Here is a 20383-nt window from a genome sequence, read left to right on the forward strand (position 1 = left end):
GACTTGTTGTACAGGGAGAACACTGTAAGAACGGCCCATGTTCTGAATTCTGTCGCTGTACATTTCAAAAGTGCTGAACAAATAGTTATATTGACTACGTCCGTCGTCGCTCGCTCATTGTCTTAATCGAAATTACGGATTGCCTCTTATCTGCTTGTCGTCCCCTTATGCCATAGTTTGTACATCTCAATTGTCATTAGAAACCCCATTTGTTTAAGCAAGTCAGCCATATCAGCTATGTATTTAAAAAATAAAATTCAAGGCATTAAATGAGGCTGAATGAACTGTTTCGCTGCCAGACAAGGTTCCGCTGAAAGCCAGGTGTAGCAGTGGTAAGGTGTTGGGTCTGGTGTTGGGACAGCTTTATGTAGGCCCTAACAGTTTGTGGGCACCATTTGTCACCATTATAGTGCAATTCATGTATTGTTTAGTGTTGTATGTGTAGTGGCTTTGCTGGCATGCATCGCACTTTTTTTGTTTTGCCCCACCAAGATTTACATGCTATAATTGCCACTGTATATAAAGCAGGCAGACAGGCATTGAGGCATTCAGTTACTGTTTGATTGAACTTTAGAATGGGCCAAACAAGTGACTTTGAGCGTGGTATGATCGTCGGTGCCAGGCACGCCGGTTCCAGCATCTCAGAAACGTCCGGCCTCCTGGGATTTTCACGCATGACAGTCTAGGGTTTACCAGAGAATGGTGCGAAAAAACTAAAATACATCTAGTCAGCGGCAGTCCTGAAGGAAAAAACTGCTTGTTGTTGAGAGTTCGAAGGAGAATGTCAAGAATCGCGCAAGCTAACAGGCGGGCCACAAACAGGCAAATAACGGCGCAGTACAACAGTGGTGTGCAGAACGGCATCTCAGAATGCACAACTCGTTGGTCCTTGTCACAGATGGGCTACTGCAGCAGACAACACCACCGGTTTCCACTCCTAACAGCTAAAAACATGAAGAAGCGGCTCCAGTGGGCTCGTGATCACCAACACTGGACAACTGAGGAGGTGAAAAACATTGCCTGGCAGACAAACCCTGGTTCCTGTTTTATCATGCTGATGGCAGAGTCAGGATTTGGCATAAGCAGCATGAGTCCATGGTCACATCCTGCCTGGTGTCAACGGTACAGGCTGGTGGTGGTGGTGTAATGTTGTGGGTGGTGTAATGTTGTGGGTGGTGTAATGGTGTGGGTGGTGTATTGGTGTGGGTGGTGTAATGGTGTGGGTGGTGTAATGGTGTGGGTGGTGTAATGGTGTAATGATGTGGGGAATGTTTTCCTGGCACATGTTAGGTCCCTTGATACCAATTGAGCAATGATTCCATTCCCCAAAGAATTCCTGCTGTTCTGTAAGCAAAGGGGTGTCCGACCCGGTACTAGATGGGTGTACCTAAAACTGGCCACTGAGTATATGTCACAAATAAAATATTTTTAGAACCCGGCATGACAACTTGAATGCCCCTTCCCCTGTATGCCATTTGGAACACTAGTGTGACCACACATTACAAAAGAAAGCAAACCACAGTGCACTTAGTGAAAATGTATTATATTTATCAAAGATAAACAGTCAATTCAGTCTAGAAATCAAGGCACAACAGAATGAAATATCAACAATCAACATATAAAATATTTTCTGATAAGAGTTCAATAAACACACACACTTTTTGAGGAACCAATTAAAAAGCATATTAATGAACAAACAAAATCACAGAGTACAACCATGTGTTCTGGGGAAGATTTGAAAAAGGAAAGGGTAACAGTTTTGAGCTTTAAGAGAACCTAAGCAGTTGGACAATATTCTTGTTGTACAGGGTACAACAAATAGATACCTGCCTTAGTGCTGTTAGATACATAGATACAATGTGTCAAGTCGTATCTCGGGATGCCAATATCATTGCATCACTCTCTGAGTGACAGCTGTGTGTGTGTATATACTGTATGTGTGTGTGTGGAGAGAGTCCATGCTGGACATGACCATTTGTGAGAGGTACAGGTAAAGGTTTATTTTTCTTGGTATGCCATAGAAATATAATCTATATGATGTCTAGATTATATACAGATATAGGATCTTAATTTGACCAGTATTGTCACATCAGTAGATCTTTCCAATAGTATGCATCTCTACACCATATCCTTGCGTTGAATGTGCTGGAGCAGTTGGTCACAGTAGACAGGGGTGCGCTGTTTGTCCCTCACGGCTTCCACTTCCTGCTTAAGGAGGGCTGGGTGGATGCCACTGCCGATCTTCAGGACCTCTGGACACACAGACAGACATGAGACAGTCAGGGGTTAAGTGGAAATGGACACACACAAATAAGTGACAGTAGACTCTCTCACACACACACACACACAAAAAGTAGACTACCTAAAGGAACTCCACACAAATTAATTCAACACAATAACAAAGTAAAGATATTGGGGTGGATTATTGTCACTAGCTGTAATCATTCATTGGAAATGAATAATTTGATTCAATGCAATTGTATATATGAGGACTGACAGTGAAGCAACCACCAGAGAATATTTGCAACGATACATTGATTTTAATAGTAATTTTTGGCAACATTTCTGTACTTGTTACTTTTGTACACAATACCGTTCTCAGTCTGAGTGATTGACAAGGGCGATGTCCAATGGAGCAGAGTTATCAAAATTAGAGGTCGACCGATTATGATTTTTCAATGCCGATACCGATTATTGGGGGACCAAAAAAGCCGATACCGATTAATCTGACAAATTTTTTATTTATTTATAATAATGACAATTACAACAATACTGAATGAACACTTATTTTAACTTAATATAATACATCAATAAAATCAATTTAGCCTCAAATAAATAATGAAACATGTTCAATTTGATTTAAATAATGCAAAAACAAAGTGTTGGAGAAGAAAGTAAAAGTGCAATATGTGCCATGTAAAAAAGCTAACGTTTAAGTTCCTTGCTCAGAACATGAGAACATATGAAAGCTGGTGGTTCCTTTTAACATGAGTCTTCAATATTCCCAGGTAAAATGTTTTAGGTTGTAGTTATTATAGGAATTATAGGACTATTTCTCTCTATACGATTTGTATTTCATATACCTTTGACTATTGGATGTTCTTATAGGCACTTTAGTATTGCCAGTGTAACAGTATAGCTTCCGTCCCTCTCCTCGCTCCTACCTGGGCTCGAACCAGGAACACATCGACAACAGCCACCCGCGAAGCAGCGTTACACATGTAGAGGAAGGGGAACAACTATTCCAAGTCTCAGAGCGAGTGACGTTTGAAATGCTATTAGCGCGCACCCGCTAACTAGCTAGCCATTTCACATCGGTTACACCAGCCTAATCTTGGGAGTTGATAGGCTTGAAGTCATAAACAGCGCAATGCATTGCGAAGGCTCTGCTGGCAAAACGCACGAAAGTGCTATTTTGAATGAATGCTTACGAGCCTGCTGCTGCCTACCACCGCTCAGTCAGACTGCTCTATCAAATCAGACTTAATTATAACATAATAACACACAGAAACACGAGCCTTAGGTCATTAATATGGTCGAATCCGGAAACTATCATCTCGAAAACAAAACGTTATTCCTGTTACATTGCACAACCTTCAGTGTTATGTCATAATTACGTACAATTCTGACAAATTACCCAAACTGTTGCATATACCCTGACTGCGTGCAATGAACGCAAAATGACACAATTTCACCTGGTTAATATTGCCTGCTAACCTGGATTTCATTTAGCTAAATATGCAGGTTTAAAAATATATACTTCTGTGTATTGATTTTAAGAAAGGCATTGATGTTTATGGTTAGGTACAGTCATGCAACGATTGTGCTTTTTTCGCAAACGCGCTTTTGTTAAATCATCCCCGTTTGGCGAAGTCGGCTGTCTTTGTTAGGAAGAAATAGTCTTCACAGTTCGCAACGAGCCAGGCGGCCCAAACTGCTGCATATACCCTGACTCTGTTTGCAAGAGAAGTGACACATTTTCCCTAGTTAAAAGAAATTCATGTTAGCAGGCAATATTAACTAAATATGCAGGTTTAAAAATATATACTTGTGTATTGATTTTAAGAAAGGCATTGATGTTTATGGTTGGAGCAACGTGTACCTAAGCGATTATATGCAACGCAGGACAGGCTAGATAAACTAGTAATATCATCAACCATGTGTAGTTAACTAGTGATTATGATTGATTGTTTTTTATAAGGTAAGTTTAATGCTAGCTAGCAACTTACCTTAGCTTCTTACTGCATTTGCGTAACCTCGTGGAGTGCAATGTAAAGCAGGTGTTAGAGCGTTGGACTAGTTAACCGTAAGGTTGCAAGATTGAATCCCTGAGCTGACAAGGTAAAAATCTGTCGTTCTGCCCCTGAACAAGTCAGTTAACCCACCGTTCCTAGGCCGTCATTGAAAATGTGTTCTTAACTGACTTGCCTAGTTAAATAAAGGTCTACGGCTGGCCATGCTTTTTTTCTACGGCTGGCCATGCTTTCCACCTGGCTACTCCTACCCCGGCCAACATCTCAGCACCCCTGCAGCAACTTGCCCAAGCCTCCCCCGCTTCTCCTTCACCCAAATCAGACAGCTGATGTTCTGAAAGAGCTGCAAAATCTGGATCCCTACAAATCAGCTGGGCTAGACAATCTGGACCCTCTCTTTCTAAAATTATCAGCCGAAATTGTTGCAACCCCTATTTCTAGCCTATTCAACCTCTTTCGTATCGTCTGAGATCCCCAAAGATTGGAAAGCTGCCGCGGTCATCCCCCTCTTCAAAACGGTGAGACACTCTAGACCCAAACTGTTATAGGCCTATATCCATCCTGCCCTGCCTTTCTAAAATCTTCGAAAGCCAAGTTAACAAACAGATCACCGACCATTTCGAATCCCACCGTACCTTCTCCACTATGCAATCTGTGCAATCTCAGCCACGCTCAAGGTCCTAAACGATATCATAACCGCCATCGATAAGAGACATTACTGTGCAGCCGTCTTCATCGTCCTGGCCAAGGCTTTCGACTCTGTCAATCACCATATTCTTATCGGCAGACTCAGCAACCTTGGTTTCTCGAATTACTGCCTCGCCTGGTTCACCAACTACTTCTCTGATAGAGTTCAGTGTGTCAAATTGGAGGGCCAGTTGTCCGGACCTCTGGCAGTCTGTATGGTGGTGCCACAGGGTTCATTTCTCGGGCCGACTCTTTTCTCTGTAAACATCAATGATGTCACTCTTGCTGCTGGTGATTCTCTGATCCACCTCTACGCAGACGACACCATTCTGTATACATCTGGCCCTTCTTTGGACAGTGTTAACTAACCTCCAAACGAGCTTCAACGCCATACAACACTCCTTCCGTGGCCTCCAACTGCTTTTAAATGCTAGTAAATCTAAGTGCATGCTCTTCAACCGATTACTGCCCGCATCCTCCCGCCCGACTAGCATCACTACTCTGGACGGTTCTGACTTAGAATATGTGGACAACTACAAATACCTGGGTGTCTGGTTAGACTGTAAACTCTCCTTCCAGACTCACATTAAGCATCTCCAATCCAAAATTAAATCTAGAATCAGCTTTCTATTTCGCAACAAAGCCTCCTTCACTCATGCTGCTAAACATACCCTCGTAAAACTGACTATCCTACCGATACTCGACTTTGGTGATTTCATTTACAAAATAGCCTCCAACACTCTACTCAGCAAACTGGATGCAGTCTATCACAGTGCCATCCGTTTTGTCACCAAAACCCCATATACTACCCACCACTGCAACCTGTACGCTCTCGTTGGCTGGCCCTCGCTACATATTTGTTGCCAAACCCACTGGCTCCAGGTCATCTATAAGTCTTTGCTAGGTAAAGCCCCGCCTTATCTCAGCTCACTGGTCACCATAGAAACACCCACCCGTAGCATGCGCTCCAGCAGGTATAACTCACTGGTCATCCCCAAAGCAAACACTTCCTTCGGCCGCCTTTCCATCCCGGTTCTCTGCTGCTAATGACTGGAACGAATTGCAAAATTCACTGATGCTGGAATCTTATATCTCCCTCACTAACTTTAAGCATCAGCTGTCAGAGCAGTTTACTGATCACTGTACCTGTACACAGCCTGTAATCTGTAAATAGCCCACCCAACTACCTCATCCCCATTTTGTTACTTGCTCTTTTGCACCCCAGTATCTCTACTTGCACATCATCATCTGCACATCTATCACTCCAGTGTTAATGCCAAATTGTAATTATTTCGCCTCTATGGCCTATTTATTGCCTCCCTACTCTGTTACATTTGCACACACTGTACATAGATTTTTCTATTGTGTTATTGACTGTACGTTTGTTTATGTGTAACTCTGTGTTGTTGTTTTTGTCGCACTGCTTTGCTTTATCTTGGCCAGGTCGCAGTTGTAAATGAGAACTTGTTCTTAACTGACCTACCTGGTTAAATAAAGGTGAAAAAAAAGTGAATAGTCCATACCAAAAAAGCACTTCACTTTCACCACCAGATGGCGGTGGTGCACCACAGTGACATCCACTCCAACAGGACAGATACCGCTGGTATTTAATGATAATAAAGATGCTATGGAATTACTTGAAGTAGTGCCAACAGTAAGTGTTGAGGAAACCACATGGCGTAACTGAAGCTGTACAGTGTTGATACTCCTGTCAGTTGGGATGAGTTAGTTCACGTCAAGTCATCATTCCATACCCATCGGAATCCGCTTTGTTCCTCAAGTGGTGACCAAGGGGGATTTTTGCGACTAGTGTGTATAAATAGTTTTTTTCTTTCTCTGAGCTCTTTTGAACAAAGGAGAACAATGATGACTTGTGATGAGAGGAGATCCGGTGATTCCCCTGAATGTGTGTGCCAACCACGGGGTGTGTGTGTGTGTGTGTGTGTGTGTGTGTGTGTGTGTGTGTGGAGCAGGGAGCAGCAGCCGCGCTGCCAGGGCTGTGGGATTATGGGAGGAAGGAATTATGGGAAGAGGGAAAGAGGGATGAGAGAGGGGGATAGAGGGAGGAGTGGCAGTACTGTCCATCATACTGTCAGAGGAGCAGCAGACATCAAGCTCTTGGGAGATGTGACTTTGAAATTCAAGAACCATATAAGAATGGGATCAAGAATAAAAGAATAGAAGCGGGAAAGAAAAGAAGAAAGAGAGAGATGGAAGGAGGAGGAAAAAAGCTTCAAACACAGACATGAGACAAAGAATGTCTCCAGATTTGTGGGGTGGATTGTGGTTATGGGTACGACACAGCTATCAGTCAGCACTGGGTGAGCTCATCCACACACACACACACACACACACACACACACACACACACACACACGTTTACAGCAGAGCAGTGCATGTGTGCATGAATATCACACACACACAGCTATCCTCCCTTCCTACTGGCTGTATCAATTGACCAGGGTTGGGGTCAATTCCATTTCAACTCAGTCAATTCAGGAAGCATTTTCTGAGGGACACTGAAATTGGAATTTGAACTCACCCCTTGAACTGACTGAATTGACATGGAATTGACCCCAAAACCTGTTATCAACCCCAACCCTCTACACCCACTCCCTGTACCATCACACCCAGGATAGGCAGCCCTTAGTGGGCTAATGTGAGCCTCCAGCCCCCCCTCTACCCAGGAGAACAACCCCTTAATCACAACCACATGGAGACCCCTCTCCCTCATCTTTCCACACAGCCATCCCATGTTATCCCCCTCTCTTTCACTCTCTCTCATCCCTCTTTCACCCCTTTCCTCCCTGTCTCTTCCTCCTCTCATGCCTGGTGTTTTCTGACAGGGTTTGACGGTTCTGTGGTTTCATGGCAAGGGGGGGTGTGTGTGTGTGTGTGTGTGTGTGTGTGTGTGTGCGCATGCGTGCGTGCGTGCAATGTGCATACGTGTGTGTTATTTATTGGCAGAAGGTCTGAGTGTGTTTCCTGTAGTGTGGATCTGGGGCCTTAGCTGAGAACACTGCTGGAGTTACACTCTGCTTCTCATGGAGGGTTCTCCTTGATTATCTGTGACCAACGGCTGGTGAACGCTGATGATTCAACCATATTCTCCCATCTTCATATGGATGGAAAAGAACATCAATGGTCTGTATCCCAAATGGCACCCTATTCCCTTTATAGTGCACTACTTTTGACCAGGGCCAAGTAGTTGACTATGTAGGGAACAGTTTGTGACAACCCCGGACAGAGCTGATGCAGCAACAGCCACCATACTGTGGATTCCACTCAGTTTGAAACCGTTATCAGAGTTAATATCCTGTGTTCTGGCTGTTGTCGGGGTATCATATCAGTAACCTTGACCACAGGATGTTCAGTGGTTGGGATGTAAATCATGTTCATGAACAGGACCTTCGCTTATATACTCACTGTCATCCAGAAGGGAAGTTGTGTGTAGCTTTTCAGGGGTGATGACGGAGCGTCAATCACACACACTCCTCTGCCTCTGGATCCACTCCCGGCCCCATGATGGACGAGGGGAGTGGTGGTGTGTGTGTGTGGAGTGGGGGGCTTCGCACGGGTCAGCGTGAAAGATGAATGGAGTGGAAAAGGTGGATAGATAGCCTTTGAGACGACGGAAAAGGGGGATCTGATATCCTAGCAGTGTGGTTATGTGTATGGGGCTGTTAGACGTAGGGATCAACTCTTTAAACTCTGACTGACTGAGACAGGACAGAGCCTGTGAAACATGAGCACTACTGCTACCCACCCGATCAACATCAAGCCATATTCACTCACTTCATGTTCACTAGCTATCATCACCACCACCATCATGGTATCTGTGCTCTTCATCAACATCTCATCTGTTTCTCCTCCATACCATCTTTTCCATCATGACCCCTCTTCCTGGTCTAAGGGTTGTCATGACCCCACCCTCCTGGTCTAGGGGGTTGTCATGACCCCTCTTCCTGGTCTAAGGGTTGTCATGGCCCCTCTTCCTGGTCTAAGGGTTGTCATGACGCCTCTTCCTGGTCTAAGGGTTGTCATGACCCCTCTTCCTGGTCTAAGGGTTGTCATGACCCCTCTTCCTGGTCTAAGGGTTGTCATGGCCCCTCTTCCTGGTCTAGGGGTTGATTTAGGATTGGACCAATGTGTGATTGTGAGTCTCACCAAGCACAGTGTCCTGCACGCGGCTGTCTGGGTCATCCAGGTGCAGCAGCAGCTGCTGGAACAGGACCTCCAGGTGTTGACTGTAGAGCTGGGAGTTGTAGTCTTTCCCCAGGGAAGCAAGCCATAGGCCCAGAGCCCTGAGGGCCACGCCCCTCACCTCCTCACTGCTGTCATCCAGACGCTTCAGCACCTCTGAAGACACACACACACACACACACACACACACACACACACACACACACACACACACACACACACACACACACACACACACACACACACACAGTACATTTATGAAAGAACCCAGAGACACGCAAAGATAGGAGACACACAGAGAGACACAAACAGAGAGCAGGAGAGGAACAAATTAGAATGACTAAATTAGAATGACTAAATCTATTTCTATAGGATCATAAACAATCATGGATGCATTCTAGAAATATGTAGAAAAAAGGTGTGTGTGTGTCAGTGACAGAGGGAATGAGAGAGGATTGAGAGAGGAACAAAGAGAGAGAAGAGAGAATGAAAGAAAGAGAGAGTGAATGAAAGATAGGGATACTGTGGGCAAGAGAGGAGAGAAAGACCTGTTTGCTCTAACAAAGACAGGATACACAGAGGGAGACACCAGTATAGTACCAGGGTAGATGTTGTTCAGGGCATCTGGGTGGAGACTGGGTCCTATCAGTTTGAGCAGGGTGGACAGAGAGCGACAGGCCAGTAGTCTGGACAGCTGAGAGTCTTCCTCTAGAGCAGACAACACCTGGGGGCTCAGCCTCTCCTCTACGGCCAGTAACTACAGACACAGAGATAAAAACAGACAGAAAATTTGGTTGTGCATCAGCATTTTCTCTCTTTATGTCAGTCACTGACAGTCACTCAACTATCCATGTCAGCGAACAATGTTTTAATTGGTAGTTAGTCTAGCTAGCTATTTAAACTTGTAGTAATCATGGTCGTATCCTGACTGGGCACACAGGGAACGTGCCCATGGGCCCTGAGCTCCAGGGGGCCCTCAATGATTTTGTTAGCCTATCTGAGTGAGAATGACTATCATGTTAACATGGCATAATTCATTTCAACATGTGTAGAACTGCAGGAAATCTGCTTTAAAACCGTAAAAATCTCTCCACCCCATGGCAAAATGGGTAGGAAATTAGCTGAAAAACTGCAAATTTCTCTCTGTAGAATTGCATAAAATATATGTTATAAAATTGCAGTTCTTTCTGCCCCATGGCAACATGTAGAATTGCAGGAAATTTACTTCTCTCAACCGTCAAGAGGGGGTTACTAAAATGTTTTGCCCGCGAGTTGGGGGGGCCCCCCAACCAAATCTTGCTTAGGGCCCACAAAAGGCTAGAGATGGCCCTGAACAGACAGGCCATACTACAGACAGAAAACACAACTATTACTGTGCAAATATTGTGTGGGCACTTGGCAGCGAAAGAGCAGGAAAGCTGAACTCACATTTCATACATGTTATGTTCACAGGTAGTCACAGTGAATTACTCTAGTACACACAGTAATCCAAAGCATAGTTCTGACACTGGAGACCCTGTTATATAACCATTTGACTTCCCAAACACTTTAAACATAGCGGAAACTGGACAGAGATGGCTGTTGCTCATCATCGCTGGTGACTATGAGACAGGCTGTGAGTGTGGGAGTGATGGGGAAAGCACAGCAGGACAGAGCTGCATCAGACTTCCAGCAGCTCATAGACGGACACTGGGCCAGGTAGACAACAGAACACAACCATCCCTGAGCTGGTCTGAGATCACATGAGCTGATATCAAGGTTCTTAACAGATCATTCATCTGGGAAAGAGGAAAACTGTGAGTGTGTGCGGTAGAAAGAACGAGTGAGTGAGGGTCAAAGAGAGAGGGCTCGACAGAGAGAGAGAAGGGGCTCGACAGAGAGAGAGAAGGGGCTCGACAGAGAGAGAGAAGGGGCTCGACAGAGAGAGAGAAGGGGCTCGACAGAGAGAGAGAAGGGGCTCGACAGAGAGAGAGAAGGGGCTCGACAGAGAGAGAGAAGGGGCTCGACAGAGAGAGAGAAGGGGCTCGACAGAGAGAGAGAAGGGGCTCGACAGAGAGAGAGAAGGGGCTCGACAGAGAGAGAGAAGGGGCTCGACAGAGAGAGAGAAGGGGCTCGACAGAGAGAGAGAAGGGGCTCGACAGAGAGAGAGAAGGGGCTCGACAGAGAGAGAGAAGGGGCTCGACAGAGAGAGAAGGGGCTCGACAGAGAGAGAGAGGGCTCGACAGAGAGAGAGAAGGGGCTTGACAATAAAGTGATCTAACATGACATCAGTGTCTATCTGATAGGGCGGTGTGTAAATGGAGCAGCTAATTGTTTTTACAGGAAGGAGTGAAGGGCTGGAACAACCCGGTTTGATTTGCCTGTGGAAAGGAACACACCCACACACAGCCAGTGTTCTCCAAACGGTTTGTTTTCACCGTTGTTAAACACAATTTTAAAAGTGGTGCAACACAGACGGTCAAGAGGGTGTGAATATGTCTGAGTGTGTGACTGGACTCGCAGTCCCAAGGGCAGGTGCAGGGGCCTGTCTAAGTGATGGTTACAGCCCACAACAATGGAACCAGGACAGAGGCAGCATTGTTCCAGTGGGACAAAGGTATGTAACCCTCCCCCCCACCCACATACCTGCTGCCTTGCTCTAGAGAGAGAGAGAGACAGAGAAGGATGGATAGAAAGATGGAGATGGAAAGAGAGGGGGGAGAGATGGATAGAGGATGACAGTCCATTACATTAAATGGTGAAGTGGGACCATCTATATTGAAAGTAAATGGGCAAAGCAGGGAAGCATGCGCTAGGTGAACTCTCCCGATGGTTTAAACTAGGTGAACTCTCCCGTTGGTTTAAACTAGGTGAACTCTCCCGATGGTTTAAACTAGGTGAACTCTCCCGATGGTTTAAACTAGGTGAACTCTCCCGATGGTTTAAACTAGGTGAACTCTCCCGATGGTTTAAACTAGGTGAACTCTCCCGATGGTTTAAACTAGGTGAACTCTCCCGATGGTTTAAACTAGGTGAACTCTCCCGATGGTTTAAACTAGGTGAACTCTCCCGATGGTTTAAACTAGGTGAACTCTCCCGATGGTTTAAACTAGGTGAACTCTCCCGTATGGTTTAAACTAGGTGAACTCTCCCGATGGTTTAAACTAGGTGAACTCTCCCGATGGTTTAAACTAGGTGAACTCTCCCGATGGTTTAAACTAGGTGAACTCTCCCGATGGTTTAAACTAGGTGAACTCTCCCGATGGTTTAAACTAGGTGAACTCTCCCGATGGTTTAAACTAGGTGAACTCTCCCGATGGTTTAAACTAGGTGAACTCTCCCGATGGTTTAAACTAGGTGAACTCTCCCGATGGTTTAAACTAGGTGAACTCTCCCGATGGTTTAAACTAGGTGAACTCTCCCGATGGTTTAAACTAGGTGAACTCTCCCGTTGGTTTAAACTAGGTGAACTCTCCCGATGGTTTAAACTAGGTGAACTCTCCCGATGGTTTAAACTAGGTGAACTCTCCCGATGGTTTAAACTAGGTGAACTCTCCCGTTGGTTTAAACTAGGTGAACTCTCCCGATGGTTTAAACTAGGTGAACTCTCCCGATGGTTTAAACTAGGTGAACTCTCCCGTTGGTTTAAACTAGGTGAACTCTCCCGATGGTTTAAACTAGGTGAACTCTCCCGTTGGTTTAAACTAGGTGAACTCTCCCGATGGTTTAAACTAGGTGAACTCTCCCGATGGTTTAAACTAGGTGAACTCTCCCGTTGGTTTAAACTAGGTGAACTCTCCCGATGGTTTAAACTAGGTGAACTCTCCCGATGGTTTAAACTAGGTGAACTCTCCCGATGGTTTAAACTAGGTGAACTCTCCCGATGGTTTAAACTAGGTGAACTCTCCCGATGGTTTAAACTAGGTGAACTCTCCCGATGGTTTAAACTAGGTGAACTCTCCCGATGGTTTAAACTAGGTGAACTCTCCCGATGGTTTAAACTAGGTGAACTCTCCCGATGGTTTAAACTAGGTGAACTCTCCCGATGGTTTAAACTAGGTGAACTCTCCCGATGGTTTAAACTAGGTGAACTCTCCCGATGGTTTAAACTAGGTGAACTCTCCCGTTGGTTTAAACTAGGTGAACTCTCCCGATGGTTTAAAGAGAGAAATGCACTACCACATCTTTCCTCTTACTCCGTACTCACTGTCGGGTGTTTCTGAAGACAGGAGAGGACAGGTCAGAGTAAGTGTTTCTGAAGACAGGATAGGACAGGTCAGAATAAGTGTTTCTGAAGACAGGAGAGGACAGGTCAGAGTAAGTGTTTCTGAAGACAGGAGAGGACAGGTCAGAGTAAGTGTTTCTGAAGACAGGAGAGGACAGGTCAGAATAAGTGTTTCTGAAGACAGGATAGGACAGGTCAGAGTAAGTGTTTCTGAAGACAGGAGAGGACAGGTCAGAATAAGTGTTTCTGAAGACAGGAGAGGACAGGTCAGAGTAAGTGTTTCTGAAGACAGGAGAGGACAGGTCAGAGTAAGTGTTTCTGAAGACAGGAGAGGACAGGTCAGAATAAGTGTTTCTGAAGACAGGAGAGGACAGGTCAGAATAAGTGTTTCTGAAGACAGGAGAGGACAGGTCAGAATAAGTGTTTCTGAAGACAGGATAGGACAGGTCAGAGTAAGTGTTTCTGAAGACAGGAGAGGACAGGTCAGAGTAAGTGTTTCTGAAGACAGGAGAGGACAGGTCAGAGTAAGTGTTTCTGAAGACAGGAGAGGACAGGTCAGAGTAAGTGTTTCTGAAGACAGGAGAGGACAGGTCAGAGTAAGTGTTTCTGAAGACAGGATAGGACAGGTCAGAATAAGTGTTTCTGAAGACAGGAGAGGACAGGTCAGAGTAAGTGTTTCTGAAGACAGGAGAGGACAGGTCAGAGTAAGTGTTTCTGAAGACAGGATAGGACAGGTCAGGGTAAGTGTTTCTGAAGACAGGAGAGGACAGGTCAGAATGGGGGAAAATAATATACAGTATGCTTCTCTGTGTTGTGCCTGTGTGTACACATCTGCATGTATTGTGTGAGTCTGTCAGTTCTTACCTGTGCAGTTGTGTGCACCAGTGTCTCTGTGTTTAACAGTACACGTGTGTACATGTCTCTGTGTTTACAGCGCATTCGGAAAGTATTCAGACCCCTTGACTTTTTCCACATTTTGTTATGGTAAAGCCTTATTCTAAAATTGATGATAGTTTTTTTCCCTCATCAATCTACACACAATACCCAATAATGACCCAGCAAAAAAAATAAAAACCAGAAATATCACATTTACATAAGTATTCAGACCCTTTATTCAGTACTTCGTTGAAGCACCTTTGGCAGCAATTACAGGGTTGGGTCTTCTTGGGTGTGACGCTACAAGCTTGGCACACATGTATTTGGGGAGTTTCTCCCATTGTTCTCTGCAGATCCTCTCAAGCTCTGTCAGGTTGAATGGGGCGCGTTGCTGCACAGCTATTTTCAGGTCTCTCCAGAGATGTTCGATCGGGTTCAAGTCTGGGATCTGGCTGGGCATTCAGAGACTTGTCCCGAAGCCACTCCTGCGCTGTCTTGGCTGTGTGCTTAGGGTCGTTGTCCTGTTGGAAGGTGAACCTTCGCCCAAGTCTGAGCTCTCTGGAGCAGGTTTCATTCAAGGATCTCTCTGTACTTTGGTCCGTTCATCTTTGCCTCGTTCCTGACTCTGCTGCTGAAAAACATCCCCGCAGCATGATGCTGCCACCACGCTTCACCGTAGGGATGGTGCCAGGTTTCCTCCAGACGTGACGCTTGGCATTCAGGCCAAAGAGTTCAATCTTGATTTCATCAGACCAAAGAATCTTGTTTCTCATGGTCTGAGAGTCTTTAGGTGCCTTTTGGAAAACTCCAGGTGGGCTGCCATGTGCCTTTTACTGAGGAGTGGCTTCCGTCTGTCCACTCTACCATAAAGGCCTGATTGGTAGAGCGCTGCAGAGATGGTTGTCCTCATGGAAGGTTCTCCCATCTCCACAGAGGAACACTAGAGCTAAAGTGACCATCAGGTTCTTGGTCACCTCCCTGACCAAGGGCCTTCTTCCCTGATAGGTCAGTTTGGCCAGCTTTTGGAAGAGTCTTGGTGGTTCCTAACTTCTTACATTTAAGAATGATGGAGACCACTGTGTTCAATGCTGCAGAAATATTTTGGTACCCTTCCCCAGATCTGTGCCTCATAACAATCCTGTCTTAGATTGTCTTTCTCACCCCGTAGCACTCACTTACACTACCGTTCAAAAGTTTGGGGTCACTTAGAAATGTCCTTGTTTTATAAAGAAAAACACCTTTTTTGTCCATTAAAATAACATAAAATTGATCAGAAATACAGTGTAGACATTGATAATGTTGTAAATAACTATTGTAGCTGGAAACGGCAGATTTTTTATGGAATATCTACATAGGTGTACAGAGACCCATTATCAGCAACCATCACTCCTGTGTTCCAATGGCACGTTGTGTTAGCTAATCCAAGTTTATCATTTTAAAAGGCTAATTGATCATTACAAAACCCTTTTGCAATTATGTTAGCACAGCTGAAAACTGTTGTCCTGATTTAAAGAAGCAATAAAACTGGCCTTCTTTAGACTAGTTGAGTATCTGGAGCATCAGCATTTGTGGGTTCGATTACAGGCTCAAAATGGCCAGAAACAAAGAACTTTCTTCTGAAACTCGTCAGTCTATACTTGTTCTGAGAAATGAAGGCTATTCCATGAGAGAAATTGCGAAGAAACTGAAGATCTAGTACAACACTGTGTACTACTCCCTTCACAGAGCAGCGCAAACTGGCTCTAACCAGAATAGAAAGAAGAGTGGGAGGCCTCGGTGCACAACTGAGAAACAGACGGCTCACAAGTCCTCAACTGGCAGCTTCATTAAATAGTACCGCAAAACACCGGTCTCAACGTCAACAGTGAAGAGGCGACTCCGGGATGCTGGCCTTCTAAAACCCTCACAAACTTTTACAGATGCACAATTGAGAGCATCCTGTCGGGCTGTATTACCGCCTGGTACAGCAACTGCTCTACCCTCAACCGTAAGGCTCTCCAGAGGGTAGTGCAGTCTGCACAATGCATCACCAAAAAGATCATCAAGGTTAACAACCACCCGAGCCACTGCCTGTTCACCTCGCTATCATCCAGAAGGCGAGGTCAGTACAGGTGCGTCAAAGCTGGGACAGAGAGACTGAAAAACAGCTTCTATCTCAAGGCCATCAGACTGTTAAACAGCCATCACTAGCACAGAGAGGCTGCTGCCTACATACAAACTCGAATCATTGGCCACTTTAATAAATGGATCACTAGTCACTTTAAATAATGCCACTTTAATATAGTTTACATATCTTATATTACTCATCTCATATGTATATACTGTATTTTATACCATCTATTGCATCTTGCCTATGTTGCTCGGTCATCGCTCATCCATATATTTATATGTACATATTCTTATTCCATCCCTTTTAGATTTGTGTGTATTAGGTAGTTGTTGTGGAATTGTTAGATTAATTGTTAGATATTACTGCACTGTCGGAACTAGAAGCACAAGCATTTCTCTACACCCGCATTAACATCTGCTAACCATGTGTATGTGACCAATATAATTTGATACGGACAATTCCTTTCACCTCATGGCTTGGTTTTTGCTCTGACATGCACTGCCAACTGTGGGACCTTATATAGACAGGTGTGTGCCTTTCCTAATCATGTCCAATCAATTGTATTTACCACAGGTGGACTCAAATCAAATTGTAGAAACATCTGAAGGATGATCAATGGAAACAGGATGCACCGGAGCTAAATTTCGAGTCTCATAGCAAAGAGTCTGAATACTTATGTAAATAAGGTATGTTTTTTATTTTTAATACATTTGTTAAAACCTGTTTTCGGTTTGTCATTATGGGGTATTGTGTGTAGTCTGCTGAGGATTTGTATTTATGTAATCCATTTTTTAATAAGGCTGTAATGTAACAAAATGTGGAAAAAGTTAAGGGGTCTGAATACTTTCCAAAGGCACTGTATAATACAAAACTGGAGACATATTACACTTCTGCGTTGTGATACAAAAATATTAGCAAAATGTATAGTTCATTGTGTATTTAAAAAAAAAATCTGATATTGTCAATGTCCACAATGATCAACCAAACATCTTGCAGAGAAGATAAATTGTGGATAAGCTTGATAATATATTATCATCTCTTTTTTAACACAAAGTTATTGAATGATTTTAATGAAAAACATTTTTTATATATATATATAATTATTAGTATGGTTGGATTAAATTCAAAGCTCCCTACCATCATATCTAAACCAATATGACACCGATGTTGATGAAACTTTGCAAATCAACTTGATTGGAGGCCTCTCATCATGAGTCGTCATGCCATTACCGAGAACCCCATACCGGATTTTTAACAGGGTCATTAACATTAGGGAAAAAATTGCTATCTCTTTCCCCGACCTAGCTCAATATCTAGGCATTGAATAAGAACGAGCCTACAGCATCCATAAATTGACCATCAGACTTGCCACCTTTCAGACTGAATAAGGTTGTATGAGCAACAGTTTTGATTACATTTATAATTTATCGCTTTCAAGTGCAAATTTTGTCCATTAAGAACCAATGATGTGCTACCTTGTTGTAGCATTTCTGACAATGCGAACATCTTTTTTAGCCTAAGCTCAGAGTTTATACACCAGGCTAGTAAGATGGCGCCGACAGATATGGCAGCTCTGCTTCCACCTGTTGTGTGTGTGGTGTGTGTGTGTGTGTGTGTGTCTGTGTGTGTTTACCTGGCTGGGCGGGATGGCTCCCCCTTGCAGCAGGGCTAGCAGACAGCTGAGAGCTGAGGTACGGATAGCTGCAGCAGTACGACCTGCCTTCCACACCAGGTTAGGTAGCAGCAACTCCAACAGAAACACATCCAGGTGCTCACAGAACCTCCTAGAGAGAGAGAGAGAGACGTTCAATTCTACAACCACCTAAAAGGAAGTGATTCCCAAACCTTCCATAACAAAGCCATCACCTACAGAGAAATTAACCTGTAGAAGAGCCCCCTAAGCAAGCTGGTCCTGGGGCTCTGTTCACCACCACAAATACACCCCACAAAGCCCCAGGACAGCAACACCATTAGACCCAACCAAATCACGAGAAAACAAAAAGATAATTACTCTACACAATGGAAAGAATTGACAAAAAAACAGTAAACTAGAATGCTATTTGGCCCTGAACAGAGAGAACACAGTGGCAGAATACCTGACCACTGTGACTGACCCAAACTAAAGGAAATCTTTGACTATGTACAGACTCAGTGAGCATAGCCTTGCTATTGAGAAAGGCAGACCTGGCTCTCAAGAAAAGACAGGCTATGTGCACACTGCCCACAAAGTGAGGTGGAAACTGAGCTGCACTTCCTAACCTCCTGACAAACGTATGACCATATTAGAGACACATATTTCCCTCAGATTAAACAGACCCACAAAGAATTTGAAAACAAATGTTGATAAACTCCCATATCTATTGGGTGAAATACCAGCATGTGCCATCTCAGCAGCAAGATTTGTGATTTGTTGCCACAAGAAAATAAATCAACATAAATATGGGTTGTATTTACAATGGTGTTTGTTCTTCACTGGTGAACAAACACCATTGTAAATACAACCCATATGTTAATTTATTTTCCCTTTTGTACTTTAACTATTTGCACATCATTACCACACTGTATATAGACATAATGACATTTGAAATGTGAGAGATGGGAAGAGAGAGAGGCGTGGGGGAGGGGAAAAGAGAGAAAGGGAGAGAGAGAGAGAGATAGAGGGAGCATTAAAGAAGTCTGTCAGCTGTTCCAATGGACTGATTCCTACATTAGTACACGTCTTGTATAGAAGTAGATGTTCTGAAGCCGTCTCTACTCCCCAGTCCCCACACTCCAAAGTAGTTCTCCAATAATTCACTGAGAAATACCCAAGAAAATCTGCTCTCTAGGGCAGGGCTATTCAACTCTTACCCTACGAGGTCCAGAGCCTGCTGGTGTTCTGTTCTACCTGATAATTAATTACACTCACCAGGTGTCCCAGGTCTAAATCTGTCCCTGGTTAGAGGGGAACAATGAAAACACAGTGGACCTGGCATCCAGGCCCAGAGATGAGTTTGAAGGCTCTAGTAGAATGACACTAGTTCCCACACTCCCAAGAAATTCTCTAATCATAAGGAAAAATACATTATTTTCTTCGGAAAATAAAGAAATTGTCAAGTCCCCAGTCTATTATCAAATATATCACTATGAAATTCCTAAAAACTTCACAGAAAAGTCTAGGAATACCTAATGTAATCTAACGATACGGTGATGAATGATGCAGTCAGTGTCCAAATAGGCAACGTCATCAGAGTCAGGATGAGCAGACTGGGAAGTAGCCTCCTAGTGACGTGATGCGATGGGAAAACACACACAGTAATATAGAGCTACCAGGCTACTGGAGATTACTGAGCGCTACACAGTGGCAAACCACTGACACACAGCTGTATCTACGGCCATGTTTCCCACAGCCAGCCGGTCTGTGGATACTAAGACTAGAGGTACAGAAAGAGAGGGAACAGAGGATGAAGAGAGGAGGACCATCTGGATGTCCTTTGTTTCTCCTCTTCTCTCACTCACTCTCTACTTTCCTGCTAATTCAATCATACTGACAGTCACTCCCTCTGCCTGCCTGTCCGCGCCCACACACACACACACACACACACACACACACACACAAAGTTAATTTATGAGTCCGGCACCCCATTTCTCCCCAACACTGACATGTGGTATTTGTAACTGCAAAATCTGGCAGCAGTCTCTATAATCCCTATATACACCCCCATTATACTTCTGTTCTGAGTGACCCTGTATGACAACATGTTGCAGCGGGCTGTACCATCTATTCGCCAGTTGGGGGAGCCTATCTCCCACTAATGCAGCCAGCCAGTGACCTTCATGTGTTCTATTCTCCCTGCTCTCTCTGTCCTATATGGAAGTGGATGGAAAGGATGCCATGAAGAGTAATGGTAGGACATGGAAAGTCCTCTTTCCACATCGCATTGACCAATCCCATCAATAGTGTGCACGGCGCTCGCAGGCATGCACACAATAAGATATGATTGTCAGTTTGGTACACAACACACATTTACACAGTCTGACTCAAAACAAGTGCTACTCCCAGCAAGTAAC

The 20383-nt window shown here is 44.4% G+C and overlaps 1 protein-coding gene across 1 annotated transcript in view; it reads right to left on the bottom strand.

Annotated features, from left to right (window-relative positions):
- Positions 1 to 1527: 1527 nt before the first annotated feature.
- The window catches only part of LOC106593056 (dynein axonemal assembly factor 5), a 71604-nt gene continuing 52748 nt past the window's right edge, over positions 1528 to 20383 (bottom strand). The window contains exons 10-13 of the mRNA XM_045719881.2: positions 17967 to 18117; positions 9744 to 9900; positions 9108 to 9299; positions 1528 to 2252 (exon numbers count right to left, since the gene is read on the bottom strand). Coding sequence (XP_045575837.1) covers positions 2119 to 2252; positions 9108 to 9299; positions 9744 to 9900; positions 17967 to 18117 — 634 coding nt within the window. The 3' untranslated portion in view covers positions 1528 to 2118. The remainder of the gene's footprint in view (positions 2253 to 9107; positions 9300 to 9743; positions 9901 to 17966; positions 18118 to 20383) is intronic.

Source organism: Salmo salar, chromosome 06, assembly GCF_965601325.2.
Source record: "Salmo salar chromosome 06, fSalSal1, whole genome shotgun sequence".
Lineage (NCBI taxonomy): Eukaryota > Metazoa > Chordata > Actinopteri > Salmoniformes > Salmonidae > Salmo > Salmo salar.